At 37.4% G+C, this 18453-nt stretch overlaps 1 protein-coding gene across 2 annotated transcripts in view; it reads left to right on the forward strand.

Moving 5' to 3' along the window:
* The window catches only part of LPCAT1 (lysophosphatidylcholine acyltransferase 1), a 61175-nt gene extending 44198 nt beyond the window's left edge, over nt 1–16977 (forward strand). For both annotated transcript variants that reach the window (XM_032710547.1, XM_032710634.1), the window contains exons 11-14: nt 6842–6995; nt 7842–7940; nt 12009–12147; nt 16092–16977. In XM_032710547.1, coding sequence (XP_032566438.1) covers nt 6842–6995; nt 7842–7940; nt 12009–12147; nt 16092–16276 — 577 coding nt within the window. In that variant the 3' untranslated portion in view covers nt 16277–16977. The remainder of the gene's footprint in view (nt 1–6841; nt 6996–7841; nt 7941–12008; nt 12148–16091) is intronic.
* Nucleotides 16978–18453: the final 1476 nt, after the last annotated feature.

Genomic DNA, 18453 nt, shown 5'->3' on the forward strand with positions numbered 1-18453 from the left:
TATACAATATTTATATGTAAGGTGCATATTTATTATATATCCATGTTTATATAGTTTTCCCTTCATATAAAAATACTGCATTTATGAATATATATGGAATGTTGTCATATTATGATCAGGGAAACACCAGTATAAAATCAAACCAATACTATAATTGATTTGCAAGCAGCACCCCAAATCCTAGTGATTGTGAAGTAGGTTGTAAAGTTCTTACTTTCCGTCTGACAAGTCAGCAGAGTGAGTCTGAAGCAGTCATTCCTGAGCAAAACTAAAAACACTTTCTGAAGAGGGTCAGGAATACTGTGGGATTCCTAATATTTGTTACAGTTAAGAGTCAATTGCCTTTTCCTGTGACATCTGTGAACGGAAAACAAGGGATGCCAAACAAGGACATCCAGTCTTGTGACTGGATTAACCTCGTAATAGTGAGGACAGAGGGGTCACCCTTTCCCAAGCAGCAGAAAGTGGTAGTTGATCTTTTGAGTAGGTTGCTGCCAGATGGACTTTCTAATGAAACTGTAGCTCAGTATATGCAGCCTAGATCTTCTCTTCTCTCTTCCCACAGTGTCATTTCCTGCTGGCTTTACCTTTCAGAAGAGCCTCAGCAAACCTGAAAAATTCACATAAACCAAATAGTAGAACTTGTTGCTGCTGTTTTCCAGTTTTTCTCCTGCTTCTTCAGTCATCCTGTTCAACAACCACAAACTACATGTGCAGCCTCATCCTATTAACTGTTTTAATATGCAAACATCCTTCTTGATTTTTTTATCTCATCCCTGAAAGTATAGAGCATAGTTTCATGTTTTCATTCTGTACTGTTATTTCCTTTCACTGTTTTTTCCTTCATCTTCAGCTTGTGTACATAAATGAAAATAAAGAAGAGCAAAGCTGTATTGGAGAATAAGGAATGTAGGACAGCTATACACTATGCATTCAGATGATAAACATATATTAATCCATTGTCAGGACCTCCATCTGAAAAGACTTCCATTAGGACAGGAGAGACTTATAAGGGCAAAGAAAGATTCTCACTTTGTTTCAAAGGCTCTGAATTTACTGTATCAAGAAAAAAAAGCAAGCAAAACAAAACAACCACCCACGTCTCTTATTATGCAGTTGATAATCCCAGGATTCGGTTTAATCCTCTTGTTAAGTTGTCCTGGCTTCTGTCTGCTCAATTTAAAGCTGTTCTTTCAAATTATGCTTTTCTGGGTTTTTGTTTTGACCTCTAAAACAATTACATGCATTTGTGAGTGAAGTTCCCTGCAGCCCAAAAGTTCCCTCTCTGGTTTGAGCAATTATTCATTGGTGAAATATCCTGTCTGGAGTTGGGTATGTGCCGATAAGAAGGCTATTATGATGGTGTTTTTCTAGCACAGTTGGATGAAGATTGTAATATGACTTCATCTCTAATGCACATTTGATAGAAGTAGTCATTTTGCTGTTTATTCAAAGGTTTTGAGGCCAGGGAGGCAATAAGATCATCCACTTGCATAGCTAAATGACTGGAGCAGTAAGTTTTATCCAATGGATTTTTCATGGAGTGTTAATACTTACTTTTGAGCAATGACATACCTTTGAGGTAACATGCAATTTTAAAAGATTTCTGTAGTGAGACAAATTCAGACTCCTTTTTGATTTGCATTCTTTGAAATCAATATAGACCTGAGTTTGCTATACTGGAGAGTTATTTCTGTACACATTATGTATCTACAGGATTCATTATCATTTTCTGAAAAATTACTTGGTCTGTGCTCAGCTGGTTGGGATTCAGTCCAGAAGCCATGCAGCCACAGCAGTGAGTTCTCATGCTTCATCTAACGAAGAGCTCAGGCTCTGTTAATGGAGCTATATAGCTGGCTGAAACTCAGCTGCTTCATTCTGAATTCCTTGGTAAAATGACTGCTTTATCAAAGAGGTCAATTGATCATAGACTAACCTTCTCAAATTGTGCATTCGTTAGTCCTCAAGCAGTCATGCCTCTCTTGAGACTGATAATTTATGTCTGACCAATGAGCTGATTACTAAGCTATATGCAGTCTGTATTATAGTTTTTATACATTGTAAATCCTCTGCTTCATTTGATTATTTGTTGCATAATTAATTACCCCACTGTTTAAAGTGAGTCTATTTTTACTTGGGCTGGGTCTATTACCGTGTTCTAGACATTGGGTCTTGTTTGGATTTTGTGCCTTACTAAAGACGTCTTCGGATTATCTCCTTCAGGAGGTGTTAATACAGTTAATCAAGTCTCATCTCCATCTTTTTATGAGCTGCCTTATGGCAGTTGCCTGCAAGGAGATCCTTGAGTTCTGATTTGAATTGATTTGTTTCTATTGTTTCAAACTTCTAATTGTTTGTTCTAATTCCTGTATCCACTTTGGTCATGAACTAGAAGGACCTTCCAACTTTAATTGTTGCTCCCCTTTCTTATGGAACAGTGGCTTTTAGACCATCAGTGTCTTCTTACAGAATTCGGTTTTCTAATTTTTTCAGTTGTGGTTGTTCTCAGTTTTAGTTGTTTTGGGTTTTGAAAATTAGAGATATCTCTCTTTTCTAAGGGAAAAAAAAAAGCCAAATGGAGCACATATTGCAATCCAGAGTCGAATTTTTTTAGTGACTGTGTTCTGCATGCTGTTAGATGGGGCTTATAAAGTCAGGTCTTAAAGTAACCTGAAATTTTACTCTAGTGGTCCCGACCTTTTGCACATTTTTTTTTTTTGGGGGGGGTATAGGTTATGAAGGGGAGGAGAAAGAAAGCAACAACTTTGTCAAACTTGGAGCCAGATTAAGGATCATCTGTTTGCATATGCCGTGCTTGATTTATTTTTTTTACTTCACAGTTGTTTTATCCCAAATCTTTCACTTTTAAAAGCCTAGGTATGATTTGGAACATATAGCAAAAGCAGATGTGTGTTACGTCCTTCTGTTTTGGTCACTGTTTTCTACCTCTTGATTTTTCTTATTAATTTAAAGTCTTTTTGGAAAAAATATTCTCTAGAAATTAAGGTTATGTATCTGTTTTCCCTATTTTTTTTTTAAGCTTGGCAGCACTGATACTTGTCCAAAATGACACATGTTGTCTTCCTGCGTGGTAGTTGGCCTCCACTTTGTCCATCAAAAAGCAATGGGTATAGAAAATACAGCAAAACTATCATATGGTAAAAGGGTGAATGTGTGTTTTATTATCGGTGTCATGTGGCACAAGCCTCTTTGGTTTGGCAGGTTCTTGGTGTGGTGTATTCCTTTAGTACACAGAACAGACTCTGAGGTTCTTCGTACTTTTCACTGAAGGCAGTATGGCTTTGCTGATTATGTCTTACTTTCAAAAAATACAGTTTGCACCACATTATCTTTTTCAGGTCATATTTTGGGAAAATCCACTGTTCTTGCCTTTTTAGACTTCTTAGCTTTTGCAGTAGGATTACTTTCAGTAATTTTTATCTTTAGTAATGGGCAGCAATTTGGGTTTGAATTCTTTTTGAATTCCTAACCGTCTCTTTGCTTTTCTGCACTGAGTATTATTGGCATCTTGTACCCATGTGATGGGTAGTAGTGATGTCTGCCCTGGAAGAATATTCAACAGCCTTAGCATGCCTGCAAGGTTTACCTCCTTACATACTCCCTGGCCCTGGTGAAATTCAATGAAATTCAAACCGACTGGTTTTGAATCAATTCTGCTGTCTCTGAGAAGCCTTAGTATTTTGGTAAGAATGACATGAACTAAAGAGCAGTTCCATTTTGACTACTACTCTCCAGTATTATCAAGTCAGTTGTGAGGATCCTACTAGACAATGCTACTATAGACTTCTAAAAAGATCTGTAAGGAGTAATTTATTACCTCATAGACCTGATGCCTGTCTATTCATGCTCAACGGTCTTTAGCATCCAGACTACAATGCAAACTTCTGCTTTACATGTGTGCCTGAAATGGTGGTCCAAACTGTAGGCAGAACTTTGAATTTCCAATGTAATAACCCTCACAGCTAACTAATAGTTCAGTGACTTCTAAGTGTTCAGAGATCATCTATAAAAAGAAAAAAACTTCTGGAGGATGTTGTCCGTCTGCATTTCTGATAAGAGCAATACTCAGAGTATTCAAGAAGGTCAGTTTTGCAGCTGTTCAGTATCCTTTCTCCATTGTGACATGAAGTGTCACAGAAGTACATCAGCAGACACAAAACTGAATGTATTGTGCTTTTCTGGCTTAGGGCATGTTTCTCTGTGCTTGCAGTTTACAGTAGCTATCTACAGGATCCAGCTGTTCTTCCAGCTCTGGGAGACACTAGAAGGTTTTTGGCAGGTTCCCAGCATGCAAGAAGGGAGTTTGTTTTCAAATAGTCAAATGCAGCTAAAACTAGCTTACTTGCTAAAAATAATGGTAATTATGCTGAAAATATTCTACCTTCAGGGATCTGGTTTTCCTTGTGAAGTCTGCTGTGAAGAATTTAATATTCAGAATTTAATATTAATCTTGAAAAATGTCCTTTCCATCTTCATGGACTCAGGAATGGCTTTTTCTTCTCTTTAGTGTGCACTGACCTAAAAATATGAAGCAAAACACCACAACAGCAAATAATATTTTTTATCATAAAACCTAGATCCTGCGTGGATGCCATTAGACCAACAAGCATGACTTCATCAGTAAAGACATTCGCTGTTGGCTTTCTAGCTTTTATGGCCTCCATTGAGATAAAAGTAAAAATGGTAAAGGAATTGAAACATTCAAGCCATTTCACATTGGTTCAGAACCTATTTATGAGACTTGCACTTGGCTTCAGAAAACTTTAGCATAGCAGCTTTGGTCATCAACACGTCAATTACTTTCTGATTTTGAAGGGCTAGAGGGAAGCAAACCCATCTTGGATTACCAGAAGTACAATGCAACTATACTCAAGTTGAACCAGTGTTTGCCTCACTGATCCACATACTGCTTTTGAGATTGGCTCACATCTTCTGTATTTACAAAAGACAAACCACAAGATGTCTGTGAGATTTGTGGTAAGTCATGCTATTTTCCATACAAGGTTTTGCCTTCAAACTGTATTTTAGCTTTTCAAATTTAATTACTGACGGAGATCTTGCAAGTCTTGAATACTATTCACCAAAGGGGTACTCTCTCAGTTATAGAAAGTGAATTTTGAGTCAATTTGTTGCAAACCAAATCTCTGATTTAGGGACAGATGTTGGACTATATATTCTGTGTCAATGGTGGCTTATCTCAAGGAAGGATTTAGATGCCAGCTGTCCTTATCCTACAGTTAAAATCCATTTCAGCTACTACAGTGGGATGTATTATCTGTGGACACTTCTTGCATGTAATCCTACATGTGAGTAGCTGAGTTCTGGGTGCATCTCAAATCCTCTATGGATTTCTTTTTTGTTGTTTCTTCTACTTTTCTACTCGGTTGTGAAAAGTGAATGTTTGCAGAGGGGTGTCTCACTCCTCTTTTCATACTGTCTAGAACTCAAGATAGGTGCTTTAATGCTAGGATGGAGAACATACGAATGTTCTGTGGGAGCCATAGGTCTCTGGAAGAATTCTTGCATGACCATCTTCAGATCTTATAATTCAGAAATGCAGGACTTGGCATTGTTTAGGTAATAAATATTTGGTCAGTATAGGTCATGACAGGCAGCATGGTAGTTGTATTTTTACTTAAAAGCCATGATGTTTAGGAAGGATCAGTACAGCAAGCAGTCAAGTTCTGGAGCTGATGTAACAGATAATCTTCCTATCAAAAATGCTCTTATCTTTTTTCAGAAGCTCCTGAGAATGCTGATATTAAGCATTTTATTCATTCTTGTTACTGAGAGGAAGCTGCTGAGGAGTCCCAGCTGCAGCCTGGGAACAATTCTGGTGTGAGCTTTTGAGTTCTGTAAATAACTGCCTTTCCTTGTCTGCAGCAGCAAACAGAAAAACAGGCGACTGCAGAAGGATCTTGTAGGAGACTTTATTGCCTTCTTTTGTCTTCAGACTGGAAAGTTTGGATGCCCATGTTACCCTAAATCACTTCAGAGGAAACCTGCTGATCAAGATGTGCTTGATGTTGTATTAGGGAGAGAATCTACTTTTCCTTGCATGCCTGCAGCATCATTTATTATATTCATTGTAAGACTTTTTTTGCAAAACGGAAACAGGAAGCTTGACTTAGGGAAAAAAAATAACCAACCATGAAGTAGATATCTACAGAATTATAAAGTTGTTTGTTCATCAGTCAAAATCTGATTTTGCAAGAAGAAGGACTGAGGAAATTCTGTGGCTGTATGCACTGTTATAATTTTGTGTAGGTCACCTTATAATGGTGTCCAGCTCTGGACTGAATGTGAAAAATGAGCACTGACAAACAGGATTAACAGTATAATCTCTATTATGTAATCCCTGATCTTTTTTTTTTTTTTACGCAGGATGTATCAGGTCTTTCCTGTTCAGTGACATTAGTAAATTTGGAAACATAATTGGTTTATGTTACTGTCCTACAATACAGCCATATTCAGGTGACCTGAATTCCTCCTAGCTCTCTATGCTTGGTGTTTATTAGCTAGTTCTAGACTGTGTTTTTTCATGTTGAACTGCTTACACATATGACTTATAATTAAGGTAAAAGACAAAAAGTTTGTGTCCAGGGTTCTTAAACCCTTGTGGTAACTTCTAATACGGTTCAAGAACTAATGAGAACCTTAAAATTATAGTATTTTATAAAAAAGTTGTGTAATAATTCTGATTCCAGATTTTGTAATACTTTACACCATTACCATCCATTGCTTCATTTGGTACATTAAAATGTACATTGTTAACACTGGATTTATTTTTAAAATGTGCAAAAATAATGTTTTCTAGGCTGAAGCCAGAAACGCTTGAAGATGATCTTGATAAATATGCTGCAAGTGCCATGAAAATGAAGAAAGAAAAGGTTGATCTTAAAGAATTTTCAGCATACTTGGAATTTCCAGTTTCTCACACATTAGAAAATATGTTCACACTTTTTGATGAGGTAAGAAATGACATTAAAAAAAGTTAATATTTTTTATGAATTCCGCTGTAGCCTACTTCTTTTCCAATTGCATTCACCAAGATATGATTTTGAGCATTTCACCATAGTATTTGCCTACTGCTTTTCCCTTTCAGCAACATAAGGGCAGCTGTCACCAGCTAAATAAAGCATTTGTTCAGGTAGAAGTTAAAAGGAGTATCAACTGGAAAAAAATTACTTTCTAGATGCAAAATATGAAGAGGAAGAAAGGTAGAGTCAGGCTAAACCTCTGCTGCTGCTCATTGCAACTCAATGCAGTGTCTATTAGCTGATATTTCACTTACCTTGTAAATAAATTACTTGTTTTTCTAGGATGCCTGAAGCTTGAAGGACTTTTCATTCCTCTGGCAGTCAGAATGGGGAAATTACTATTATCTTTGTCTGGATGAGGTGCTGTTTGGACCAGGAGGTCTGCAGCAGGATATGTCTGCAATGTTCTCTCTTATACCAAAGAGCAGATGTCTTGTATTCATGGCTTAAATTAGGCTGCGTTGTCCTCTGGTTCTGCGGTTTTAATTTCAGCCACGTAATTCAGATGGTTTAATGTAAAAATCTTAAATATGTAAGTGAAGGGTGACTGCAGCAGTGTCTTTTAAGAATATTTGGACTATGACTTTTGACTGAGACTCCAAAAAGGGCATGCGCAGCTTTCACACAGGTTCTTGCCCTCATGTGATTTCATTTCAGTGAGACTCCATGTCATACGTAACTATCTTTCTGAATATTCTGCATCTTTAACAACTGTTTGTTATTTATGAAAAGTCTCAGACAAACTGCACTGTTTTGAGGGGAGGTTTTCCTTCACAGAATGAAGATGGTGTAATTGACATTCGGGAATTTGTCATTGCTCTGTCAGTTGTCTGTAAGCCATCCAAAACTCTGGAAACAATTCAGTTGGCATTTCAGGTAAGCAGCATTTTCACGCTTTACGTGGTTTACTTATTTTTAGAAATTTTTTATACTACCATTAGACTTAATAGTAAGTTTCACATTTCTTTTTAATACTTTATTACATTTTAAAACAATGGAAAGTTAGATTAAGAGGTCATGTTGAGAGCAAATCCATTGCAAGTTTAAGTTGTGTGAAATTATGGAAGTTTGCAGTTTGAAATTGTTCTTTGTAGAACTCTGGTAGAATCCTTCTCAGCAAGTTGAGTCTCAAACCTCAAGTCTTGTATTGATTCCTCTAAACTAAAGGCTGTTAAGTTGTAGAATGTTTGTAGAATGCTAAGTTGTAGAATGTAAACTTTTAGAACGTTTAAATCAAATCATACTTTTCAAGTTAATAAAGTATTTTTAAAAAAATACCTACATGTTAATAAAGATTATTTTTTTATCTCCTGTTAAGATTTTCTTCCCTCTTAGTCTTAGCATGCTTCTCTGGTGGTTCTGCAGTCTTTTTCCAGACTTTATGCTTCCCAGAAGTGCTTCTGATCTTGTTCTGCTCTCAGTGGTTTGTTGTAGCATCAGCATAGATCATTAATAAGGGCTTTTTGGGAAAGTGACGGCAACAGTGCTTAATATTTGTCATTCTGTTGGGTTTCTGTCACCTTGAATTATTTCTTTTCCATTGATTTCTTCATTATTGCTATTTGAACATGCAAACTCTGCTGTGTTCTGCATCATCTTTTCCCTTTGGCTTGAACTCACATGGTCCTTCCTGTTGCTAAAACTGCAAAGTGCTAACTCTTGATGCTGTCTTCACTGGTGAATGCATGGAGCTGAGAACATTCAATTGCATGGCACTATATATGTAGCCTTATTTTCCAAGTAGTTATTTTCAGGTTCTTCACCATACCTGCGTAACCTTAACTATGTAAAGAAATGACGCTCCTGTGGGTGCTTACTGTTCACATGTATATGCTTACCCGTTGACCAGAATCAAATTTGACAAAGGAGGAATAAACAAAAATATTTAGTTCCTATAAATATTGGGGGAAATCTGTCATTAGTAGCTGCTGCTACTTACTGCTACTTTTGAGGCAAAAGCAGAAAGGTCTCTGTCCTTACTTGGTTAATTTGATCTTTATGGTGGCATAGAGAAATAGTCTGGTGCTGTTTGGTCAGCTTTGTGTCGTCATAGTAAAATGAACAAGCTTAAAGTAAACTTGAAGGGGGCTTTTGGGAAATATTTTAGTGAAATTTAACTGTTGTGATTCATAATACACAATATAATATTACCATTTGAGAGGAGGAAAAGCTCAGATTGGACAGTTATTTTCCTTTTGGAAACACTTGAATTTAAGAGAACTGTTTCTTAGTAAAATTTCTGTTCTTCATTATCTGCTTCATTCTTTAACTCCCAACACGTAATTTTGAGTTGCCTGGTTAATTGCAAAATATAAATTTAGCTGTAAAACTGCAAAGGTGATTTATGCATGTATTAAGAAGGGGAAGTGGGTATGGCTCATTTTTATCATGCTAGTGATGATTGGAAGGGTTAAGGAAAGTCTCAAGCTGAGGAAATTTTGCTCATTATTCTAGCAAAAAAAGAAAGAGAACCTTTTTTTAATCCTTTCCTACCTCACATCCTGCCTTAATGTACCGTAAGATATTCACAGAGCTTATCTGGAGTTACTGCAGGTTCTAACCAGTTCATGAAGGTATGACTTTGAACAAGTTCTGTCCTCTGCCACCTGCTACTTTCTGCCTTTGTCATTTGCTCTCAGGGAAAGTGCAACATTTCACATAGTTTTCAAAGTGAAGGTGTTTAGTATATGGCTGAAGAACTTGAAAAATATTATCATTGTATGCTGGTGATACAAAGCTGGGGTGAGTGGCTGATAAACCTTAAGGCTGTTCTGGCATTCCACGGGACCTTGATAGGCTGGAGAATTGGGCAGAGAGAAACCTAGTGAGGTTCAGCAAAGGCAAGTGCAGGGTCCACCTGGGGAGGAATAACCCCCAGTACCAGTGCAGGCTGGGAGCTGACCTAGTAGACACCAGCTCTTTGGAGAAGGACCCTGGAGTCTTCCATGAGCCAGCAGTGTATCCTTGGGGCCAGGAAGGCCAATGGTATCCTAGGGCCCATCGGAAAATGTGTGGCCAGCAGATTGAGGGAAGTGATCCTCCCCCTCTACTTAGTCCCAGTGAGGCCACATCTGGAATACTATGTCCAGTTCTGGACTCCTTAGTACGAAAAAGACAAGGAGCTACTGGAGAGGGTCCAGGGGAGGACCACAAAGATGATTAGGGGTCTGGAGCATCTCTCTTATGTGGAGAGACTATGGCAGCTGGGCCTGTTTAGAGAAAACAAGACCAAGGGGGGGATCTCATCAATGCAGATAAATATCTCAAAGGTGGTTGTCAAGAGGACTCCTTTCAGTGGTGCCCAGCTGCAGGACAAAGAGCAATGGCCATGAACTAAAACACAAGAAGTTCATCCACCTCAACATGAGGAAGAACTTCTTTGCATTGAGGGTGGCAGAGCACTCAAACAGGCTGCCTAGGGAGGTTGTGGTGTCTCCCTCTCTGGAGATATTCCAAACCCAGCAGGACACGTTCCTGTGTAACTTGCTGTAGGTGACTCTGCCTTGGTGGGGGTTGGACTAGATGATTTCCAGAATCCCTTCTAACTGTAATGATTCTGTGATTGTGAAAAATAGGAGTTACAGAGCCACCAGATTTCTACAGTGATGGACAATTAAAAGAGATTGGGGGTATTATGGCAATCAAGTCTAAGAGCAGCACTCCAGAATAAGAGCTACACGTCCTCCCTTCCGAACTGCTAGTGAAACTAAAGAGTGTTGTAAATCTTGTCAATGTGATGCATGTGAATCTGACCACCAAGTATCACCTGACTACTTGTTCTGTGAAAATGTAGCAGGTTTTATTAAGCAAGTCTTGGCCTTGCAGCTTTTCCTGTGAAACAGTGTGCAAATTAGGTGCTAGAGAAGAAAAGGCAAGATTCCTGATCTAATCATGAGTGTTGTCTTCCATGGAACTTCAATATTTTTATTCCACTAAGGTGTGCTGTCTTGTGACAGCAACTTCTGCTTGTGGAAAAATGCATCCTTATGCCTGTTTTGTTCAATCTCATCAGTTCCCACCTTCTTAATGATGTAGAGAAATTAAAAGGAAGTTTCCAAAATAGCATTCTTTACATAGTTCGATATTTACAGTGTTGTCATGCTTGAAAAGGAGAGGGATGTTTCAAAAACTCTTATGTCTCATGTTCCATTGTGTAGGCAAATTGAGTTATTTTAAAGAAGTTTAATGAAGCTGTGTATTTGGTACAGATGTTTTGAACTACGCAGGTCCATTTTTTAGGGAAAAACACTGCACATATGTGAAGATGAAATGAGACTGTGAACAATTCTTTTTAGTTATCAATCTATCAGTAGTAAAGCTAACTCTTTCTGTGAGGCAGCTTTTTCAGGATGTAAGAGTATGCAAATTATTGTTTTCTAGAATAATTATTTGTAGAAAAGTATAGGCTTATCACTGTTATGGGGGAGGATTCTGCTGATTAATACCATTTAGACATAGGCATTTTATGCAAACTGGCTTTTGGATGTTGGTCAAAGTAATCTTGAGTTTTACATCTGACCAAGTGGAAAGGTCATCTACTTTATGCTGATCTTTCATCTTCTGATTTCACAGACTGTCTTGGAGTTTGGACATGTAGCTCAATGAACTAAATATTATTCTGAGTTACATATTTGCAAAATATGTTAGCGTTAAGCAGTTTTGTCACTGAATTCCAGTGGTCCACTGTAATTCAAGTGGTTAGGCATGTAAGCATAGGATATTTTTCTGAATATAGTGAGCTTTACTTTCTAAGCATACACGGGTGAACTGATGATGGATATATTTTACCCAGACTAATCTAAAATCCTTAATATATCACATCAGTCTGAGAGTGACTAGAATTTCCAATACCAAATTTTAATTTTGCATTACTTAAATGTGATGCTGTTTATAGGAATTGGCATTTGGCTTTGTAGTGATTTATCATGTTGTCTTGATTCGTAGCTATACCAATCAGAAAGTGGAACTATAACAGAAGAGGATTTAGCTCATATTCTGAAGACTGCCATGGGTGTATCACAGATTAATGTTACACATCTCTTCAGAGCTGTAGATGAAGAAGAAAAAGGAAAGATTACATATGGTGAGTAATTTAAGTGGGTCAGAAGTGTCACCAAGTGTCGAAGTTGCCTGAACTCATATTGATATACAATTTATATTTTTATTAAACTCTACCTTTTGTTGACTTGTCTTTAATGCTGATAAAAGCATTGCAACCAAAGTAAATTTACATTTTAACAAATATGAGTTTCACCTTTGATATCAAGTACCATATTTGCATGTTTTCAGAAGTTTTCTCTTCCTTATTGGTACATAATATGTCGATTAGCTCGATTAGAGATTATGTAGATGTGTCGATTAGAGAATATTCTGTTCTGTGACTTCCATGTATGTGAATATGTGTTTTTAAAGAAAGGTACCTTAGTTCTGTCTTCTTGTTTTGTCTCTTGGATCTGGGGGCAGGAAATGAGAGGGTTAACCAGGCTGACTAATATGTAGTGTGTGATGTAGGTGGTACGGAGGCGAAAAAGTTGCATTTGAAAAATTGAGACCTGGGTGAATAAATTGTGCTGGGAGCCAAAGTACATGCATGTTACTGCACAAAACATGAAGAATCTGAAGTAAGGCTCTAAATTTAGTTGTATCGTTTAAGTATGAACTGAGTTGTTGATAGCCAGCATATCATGTATCTCCAGTAGAGGTGCTTATGACATAACCTGTTCTAATTGTTTTCCTTTAGGATAATCAGTATGTATTTAATTTGCAAAGAATTTACAAATTAGGATATCAGTGTTAATAAATCATAGTTTCTACACTAGTAATTCCTATGTTTCAGTCATACAATAGGTACGTAAAGCTTCAACTGCAGAAATATTTTAGAGTTACTTTAACGATTATCATTGCCGCTACCCTTTCCTTTTTTCCTGACTACTCTTGTCTTCTCTCCTGGGTTCCTGCTGTACTACCTCTTTCCTTTTCGTACCTCTCATCTGTCACATCCCCAGCATTTCCACATACATCCTGCCCATTGCCTTTTTCCTGCCTATCACTCCAAACTGATTTGTGCAGTGACTCAACTCTTCTCCCCACCTCCCCATTGCCAGCTTCAAAAATACCATCAAGAATCTTAAGCTGGTAAACCTAGCAGAACTCTAATTTTGGCACACTTCATTGTTAGAGAATAGCTAAATTTAAAATCATGTACAAGTGAATTCAGACCAGTTCATGTGATTTACCAAAGAATTAATACTTTAATGTTCATCTTTAGTAGTTGCATTTAATCTGCACTTTTCCCCTGAGTGGTCAAAATGAAAGAATATCTGGACTGCCGAGCCACAGCAGTGGCCACTGAAATGCTTGGCTCTCATATTCACTATTTTATTTCCTGTAGTCAAGAACAGTCTTTTTTGAGGCTACACAAAGTAGGTAGTAGGATGGTTTTTACATAATTTCTTTAAAACTTTCCTTGGTTCCTTTTCCATTAAAAGCTATCATTTTATAATGAAAATGTTGCACTGTGATTTTAAAATATCTGAAAGCTTAATAGTAAGAATAAATGTCCAATATATTGTGGCAGAGAATTAGAAAAGGTAAATAAACCTTTGGTATTGCATTTCTGTCTTGAAAGTTCCTGCCATAAATATTCAATCTCTTACCTTTCCTGAGAATATGTAGAACTTCACACATGCTCAATTTGTTGCTCTTACTTACTAGGAAGGAGAGGTGGAAAAACTTGCAGACTACAGAGTTCTGAAGATATTGTCCAGACAAGTTCTGAGAAATCAAAACATTGTGTCTGGTGGAAAAGTACTTATGTTACTTTGCACACACATAGCAGAGATGTCTGCTCACAGTCTCCCTCTTTCTAGGGTGTTGGAATGTGAAGCAGGAATTAGGTCTTGAGTCTTACTTGTAAGAACAAAAGATAAAATATCCAAAGTATCAAACATATATTGCTGCACATATAGCAGAGTCCTTGAAGCCAGAGATTTTATCCCAAAGGAAAAGCTCAGGTTGTGGATAAACAGAATAACCAATAGCAAAATCAAATTTGTATAACTAGATTGATAATCATTAATCTAAATTGTTAGAAATCTGGATTCTTGTTGCATGTTTGAAAGCACGCTAGTGGCCAAGGACCTGTGTATCATTTCTCTTAAGCGGTGTGCTGTTGGCTTAACTGTTCAGATGCTTTGATTACAAAGCTTATCCCTTCACTATAATATATAGAGAGGCAAGATTTCTCAGTCTTGAGACATGATTCTGGGGATTTGGAATAGGTTCTGTAAGTGGGCATCGCAAATCCTCGGAAACTCTCCAGCAGCTCTTGGTAAACAATTGACAATATACAATATGACAATAGACAAATAGTGAAAGCGTTTGAAGAGTGCCTGGCTTGCTGTAAACAGAAACCTCTTGAAGTTCTTGTAGTACCTATGCATACTTAAGGCAAAAATGTAGCTGTGAGTCTTAACTCCACTTTGGGTTCTTTCTTTCTTTTTGTCTCTTTGCTCTTGGTAGGGTTAGGAAGCAAAATTACCTTTTTCCCTGGGTTAATGACTAAGGTGATCTTTTCTTCCAGTGTAATGCTTCACAGTTACTTTCAGTTTGAGCTCCAAGGTGAGATCTATGATTAGAAGTAATGCTGGAATAGTTTGTTCTTCCACATCACCTCGTTTCACATTTCTGGTGAATGAGGCAAATGGGTTCCTAAGAACTTTTCTTTTGGGCTCTGCTGTGTACAGGTTTCATAAATATTACTTAATATCTTCATGACTGTTGAATTCAGTCCTCCCTGGAATGTTGAGGTTTTTCATTTGGATCCAGTACCACTAAAACATTGAGGGATGGATCCTGACAGAGTTGTCAGGATGACGATTTGGATAGAAACTGTTGTACCTGTGTGAACAGCTGCTTCAAGGGATTTTCTTAATTTATTTTCAAAAAAGGTACTGTAGCTTTTTGAGGAATTGCTTGGAATGGTATCTACAGTAAGTAGTCCAGTCTTTCCCATGCAAAAAGTATTATGCTTAATGTGACTGTAAGAGCATCTTTGGTACTGTTGAAGGAGGAACGGGGCTTCACTCCTTTGAAAGGCTTCTTCAGCTGTTATCTGCCCTGCACTCTGGGGAATTTACAGCATGGTCTGTTCATGAGCTCTTCTGGGATAACACAGTGAATTTGAGTAGGCAGTCTATGATACTCTGTAGGTGACGGAATTAGTGATAATGTTCACATCCAGCTTCTTCTAGTGTCAGTTTACATTATAAGAATAGCTACGTATTACCTGGATCCTCTACAGTGTTTTGTGTTCAAATCATGTCTGAATAAATAGTCATATGGGCAAACTGTGACAAGGCTTCAGTGTCTAATTATTAGCACAAAATGTTACTTCTTGAGGTTAAGGATTCCATGCTCCCCCAAGAACTAATATTGCTCTTTTTATTGTCATATTAGTATCCAACATTAAAATCGGGTTTGTTTTTTATAAAGTGTTATAAATTATTATCTCACAATATTGTTCTCTAAAATATTAGGACTTTCAAAATGCTGAAATCTTGAAAGTGGAAAGCAACAATGACAGCTGCTGTTAGGTTGAAGCAAAACATTAAAGGGCATGTTTGCAAAAGAGTTTAAGAACTTAAGAAATTACTACTCTTGCTGTTCAGTGATCTTCAGCTGGAGGGCTTCTGCCCTTTCCCCAGTGAGCAGTGAGATGCTATGTCAGGGAGTGTGGTGCTCATCATGCATTTTAATGCAAATCTGAGCCTGTTTACCCCTTCATACAAGGTGAGGTCTGGCCTGAAGTGTTTTAAGAGGGCTTAGATAACTCTTTGCAGCATTTCAGTTTTGGGGATGTATTAAACTTACGCTGGGAAGCTGAAACAAGCAATGAGGATAGCATTATGTTAACTGCTGCTATTTTTCTCCAGAGATCATATGATTATATATGTGTAAGTATTCAAATTTAGCATCCTTCTGTTTCAAAGGGCTGATTCTGTGTAACAACAGTTTTTTTTTTTTTAGATGACTTCTACACATTTGCTGAATTGCACCCACACTTTGCAGAAGACTATCTCTATGCTGATCAGATGGGAGCTGAGAGCAGCTTGGAGACTTCATCTCTTTCTGCTCCTAATGGTATCTGTACTGACTTCAGCCCTGATAACACTGAAGATAAAAACAAGCCCCTACAGAAGAAACTGAATTAACACTGCAACTCTTACCTTCCTCTCCTGGTGAGAGGGTTGTCTTTTCTTGGGATTTTCATAAGTCGCTCCAATTATACAGCAAATACCAGTTTTGTGTGTGAAAGTTCTTCTACCTTAATATCATTCTTTGAATCATATGTGCTGTATTTAACAACATGTTCCAGGTTACTTTGGGAAAGGTGTTTTTATTTTTTTGAAAAGGTCTTTGAAAGGCAAAAATGTGAATGTGCTTCATTATTAATGTTCATATTTAAAGGAAGCGGCACACTTATTTATATTCCATTGGTTAGTTTCCTGTACAAAGTGTCGCACAAACTGTGCATGTAAAAAGAAACTGTAGCTACTATGGTGTTAAGTGCACTTTGGTGATTAGTGTTTTCCCTAGTTATAGGGATGTTTATTTGGGGCCAAACTTTGTTGTCCATATTTGCATAGTCAGTCCTGTTGACTTCAGTTGGATTAATCTCTTGAGCAGAGCAAGCATTTGGCCCTTTGTTTTGGTTTCAGTAAACAGTTTGGAAACAGTAATACAAAAACTTGCTAAGGATTATTTTTTATTTTTATTGTTGAATGACAAAATTGTTTTTCTTTCAATCTATTCCATGGTAGAATGAAAAGGAAGGGCTCTTTATCCCTCACCCCAACACTTTTCTACTGTAATCTTCCGGATGCAATTAAACATGAATTTTTTTCCAAACTGACATGCCACGTAACTGTTTGCAAATACATAACTAAACTGTGCTTTTCTCTTATAAACAATTCAAATCACGTCCACATTTTAATAGGAGATGTTTATGCAATTTTATTTGATGTAGATTTATTGGGGGTCACAGATTTCTTTTGTAGCAAGCCTGTACAGATAACACAGCATGGAACACATCATAGAAACTTCATTGTATCAGCTCAAGTTTGAAAAGGTTGCAGTTACTTGAGAGGCCAAGCCAGCAACAAGTTGCAGAACATCCTGAAGAAGTGCTAGTTACATCTCTATAGCAACATTACATATACTGCATGTGACGTATATAAAGCTTAAAATAGTTTAAAACTGTTAAAAAAACCACCACACTTGTATTAGTAATACTTCTTATGTTTCCTTTTGTAAAGCCAGATGCCTTAACTACCACTGAAGGTCTCAGAGAAAAATCCAGATTATTGTAAAACCACAGTACTTCACTGATTAGTAAATGTGACAAAAGCCTCAAGGAGTAGGAAGGAGGACTGTTACAAAATAACTGTGATAGCAACTCTGCTTCCAAACAAACAAAAAAATCCTTCAAGTAATTTCCATGACTAATTTTGTAGGGCTATGCTAAAATGTGATGGGTTTGTGATTGGAAAACTGTTGAGATTTGAATCTTCCACATGTTAGAGTAATTTAAAACTAGATTTGAAAGGGACGAATTTTAGCAGAAGGAAATCTGTTTGTACCAAATGCTTTTATAACTATTTTTTAAGTAGCAGGAGGTGTTTTAAAGCTCATTAGGGTATTGGCATCTGTCCTTAGAAGTACCTGTCCATGTTGGGGCACCTGAGAGAGATGGGGAGTAGCTGGGTTAAGTCTGGAGGACAGAACGTACTCAAAAAGAGAGAGCAAAATTATCCTTTAATCCAAAGAAGAGGAGACTGGAGGAAGATGTGAAAACCAATGTGGAAAACATTGTTATAGAGAAGATAGGAATGTTCTTTTCTCCACATGGGTGGTAGATACAGGCTCTTAATTTAAAAGGCAAGTTAAACATTAGGAAAATTTCCTTACAATACCTCTAGTTAAGCTAAGGAGAATAGGTTATTCCAGGTAGGGTGAGGAGCCTGCCTTCCTTCACTGGATGTTCTGAAAACAGAGAAGACAGACAGCTTAGATGAAGACACTTGATTTTGTTGGTGACAGGGAGATATCCCTGAGGTCTGTTTTCTGTGATTTTACAGTATGCATTTAATTCAATATGTAAGGGAAGGCACATGTAGCCTGGACATGTTGCATCACCTCTATAAGGCTTTTTACGGCACGTGGCACAAGCGGGCTGTCTAAGATAGTTATCTTTTGCTTTGTATGTGAGCTTGGGATTTGAGAATTTCAGACTACGGGGGATGAAATAGAGTTCCCTCAGACATGTCTGAAAAGAAGAAAAAGGTAAGCTTAGTATCCCATGGACAACTTTGAAATGAGAAAAGCTCCA

The sequence above is a fragment of the Chiroxiphia lanceolata genome, chromosome 1 (assembly GCF_009829145.1).
Source record: "Chiroxiphia lanceolata isolate bChiLan1 chromosome 1, bChiLan1.pri, whole genome shotgun sequence".
In the NCBI taxonomy this organism is placed as follows: domain Eukaryota; kingdom Metazoa; phylum Chordata; class Aves; order Passeriformes; family Pipridae; genus Chiroxiphia; species Chiroxiphia lanceolata.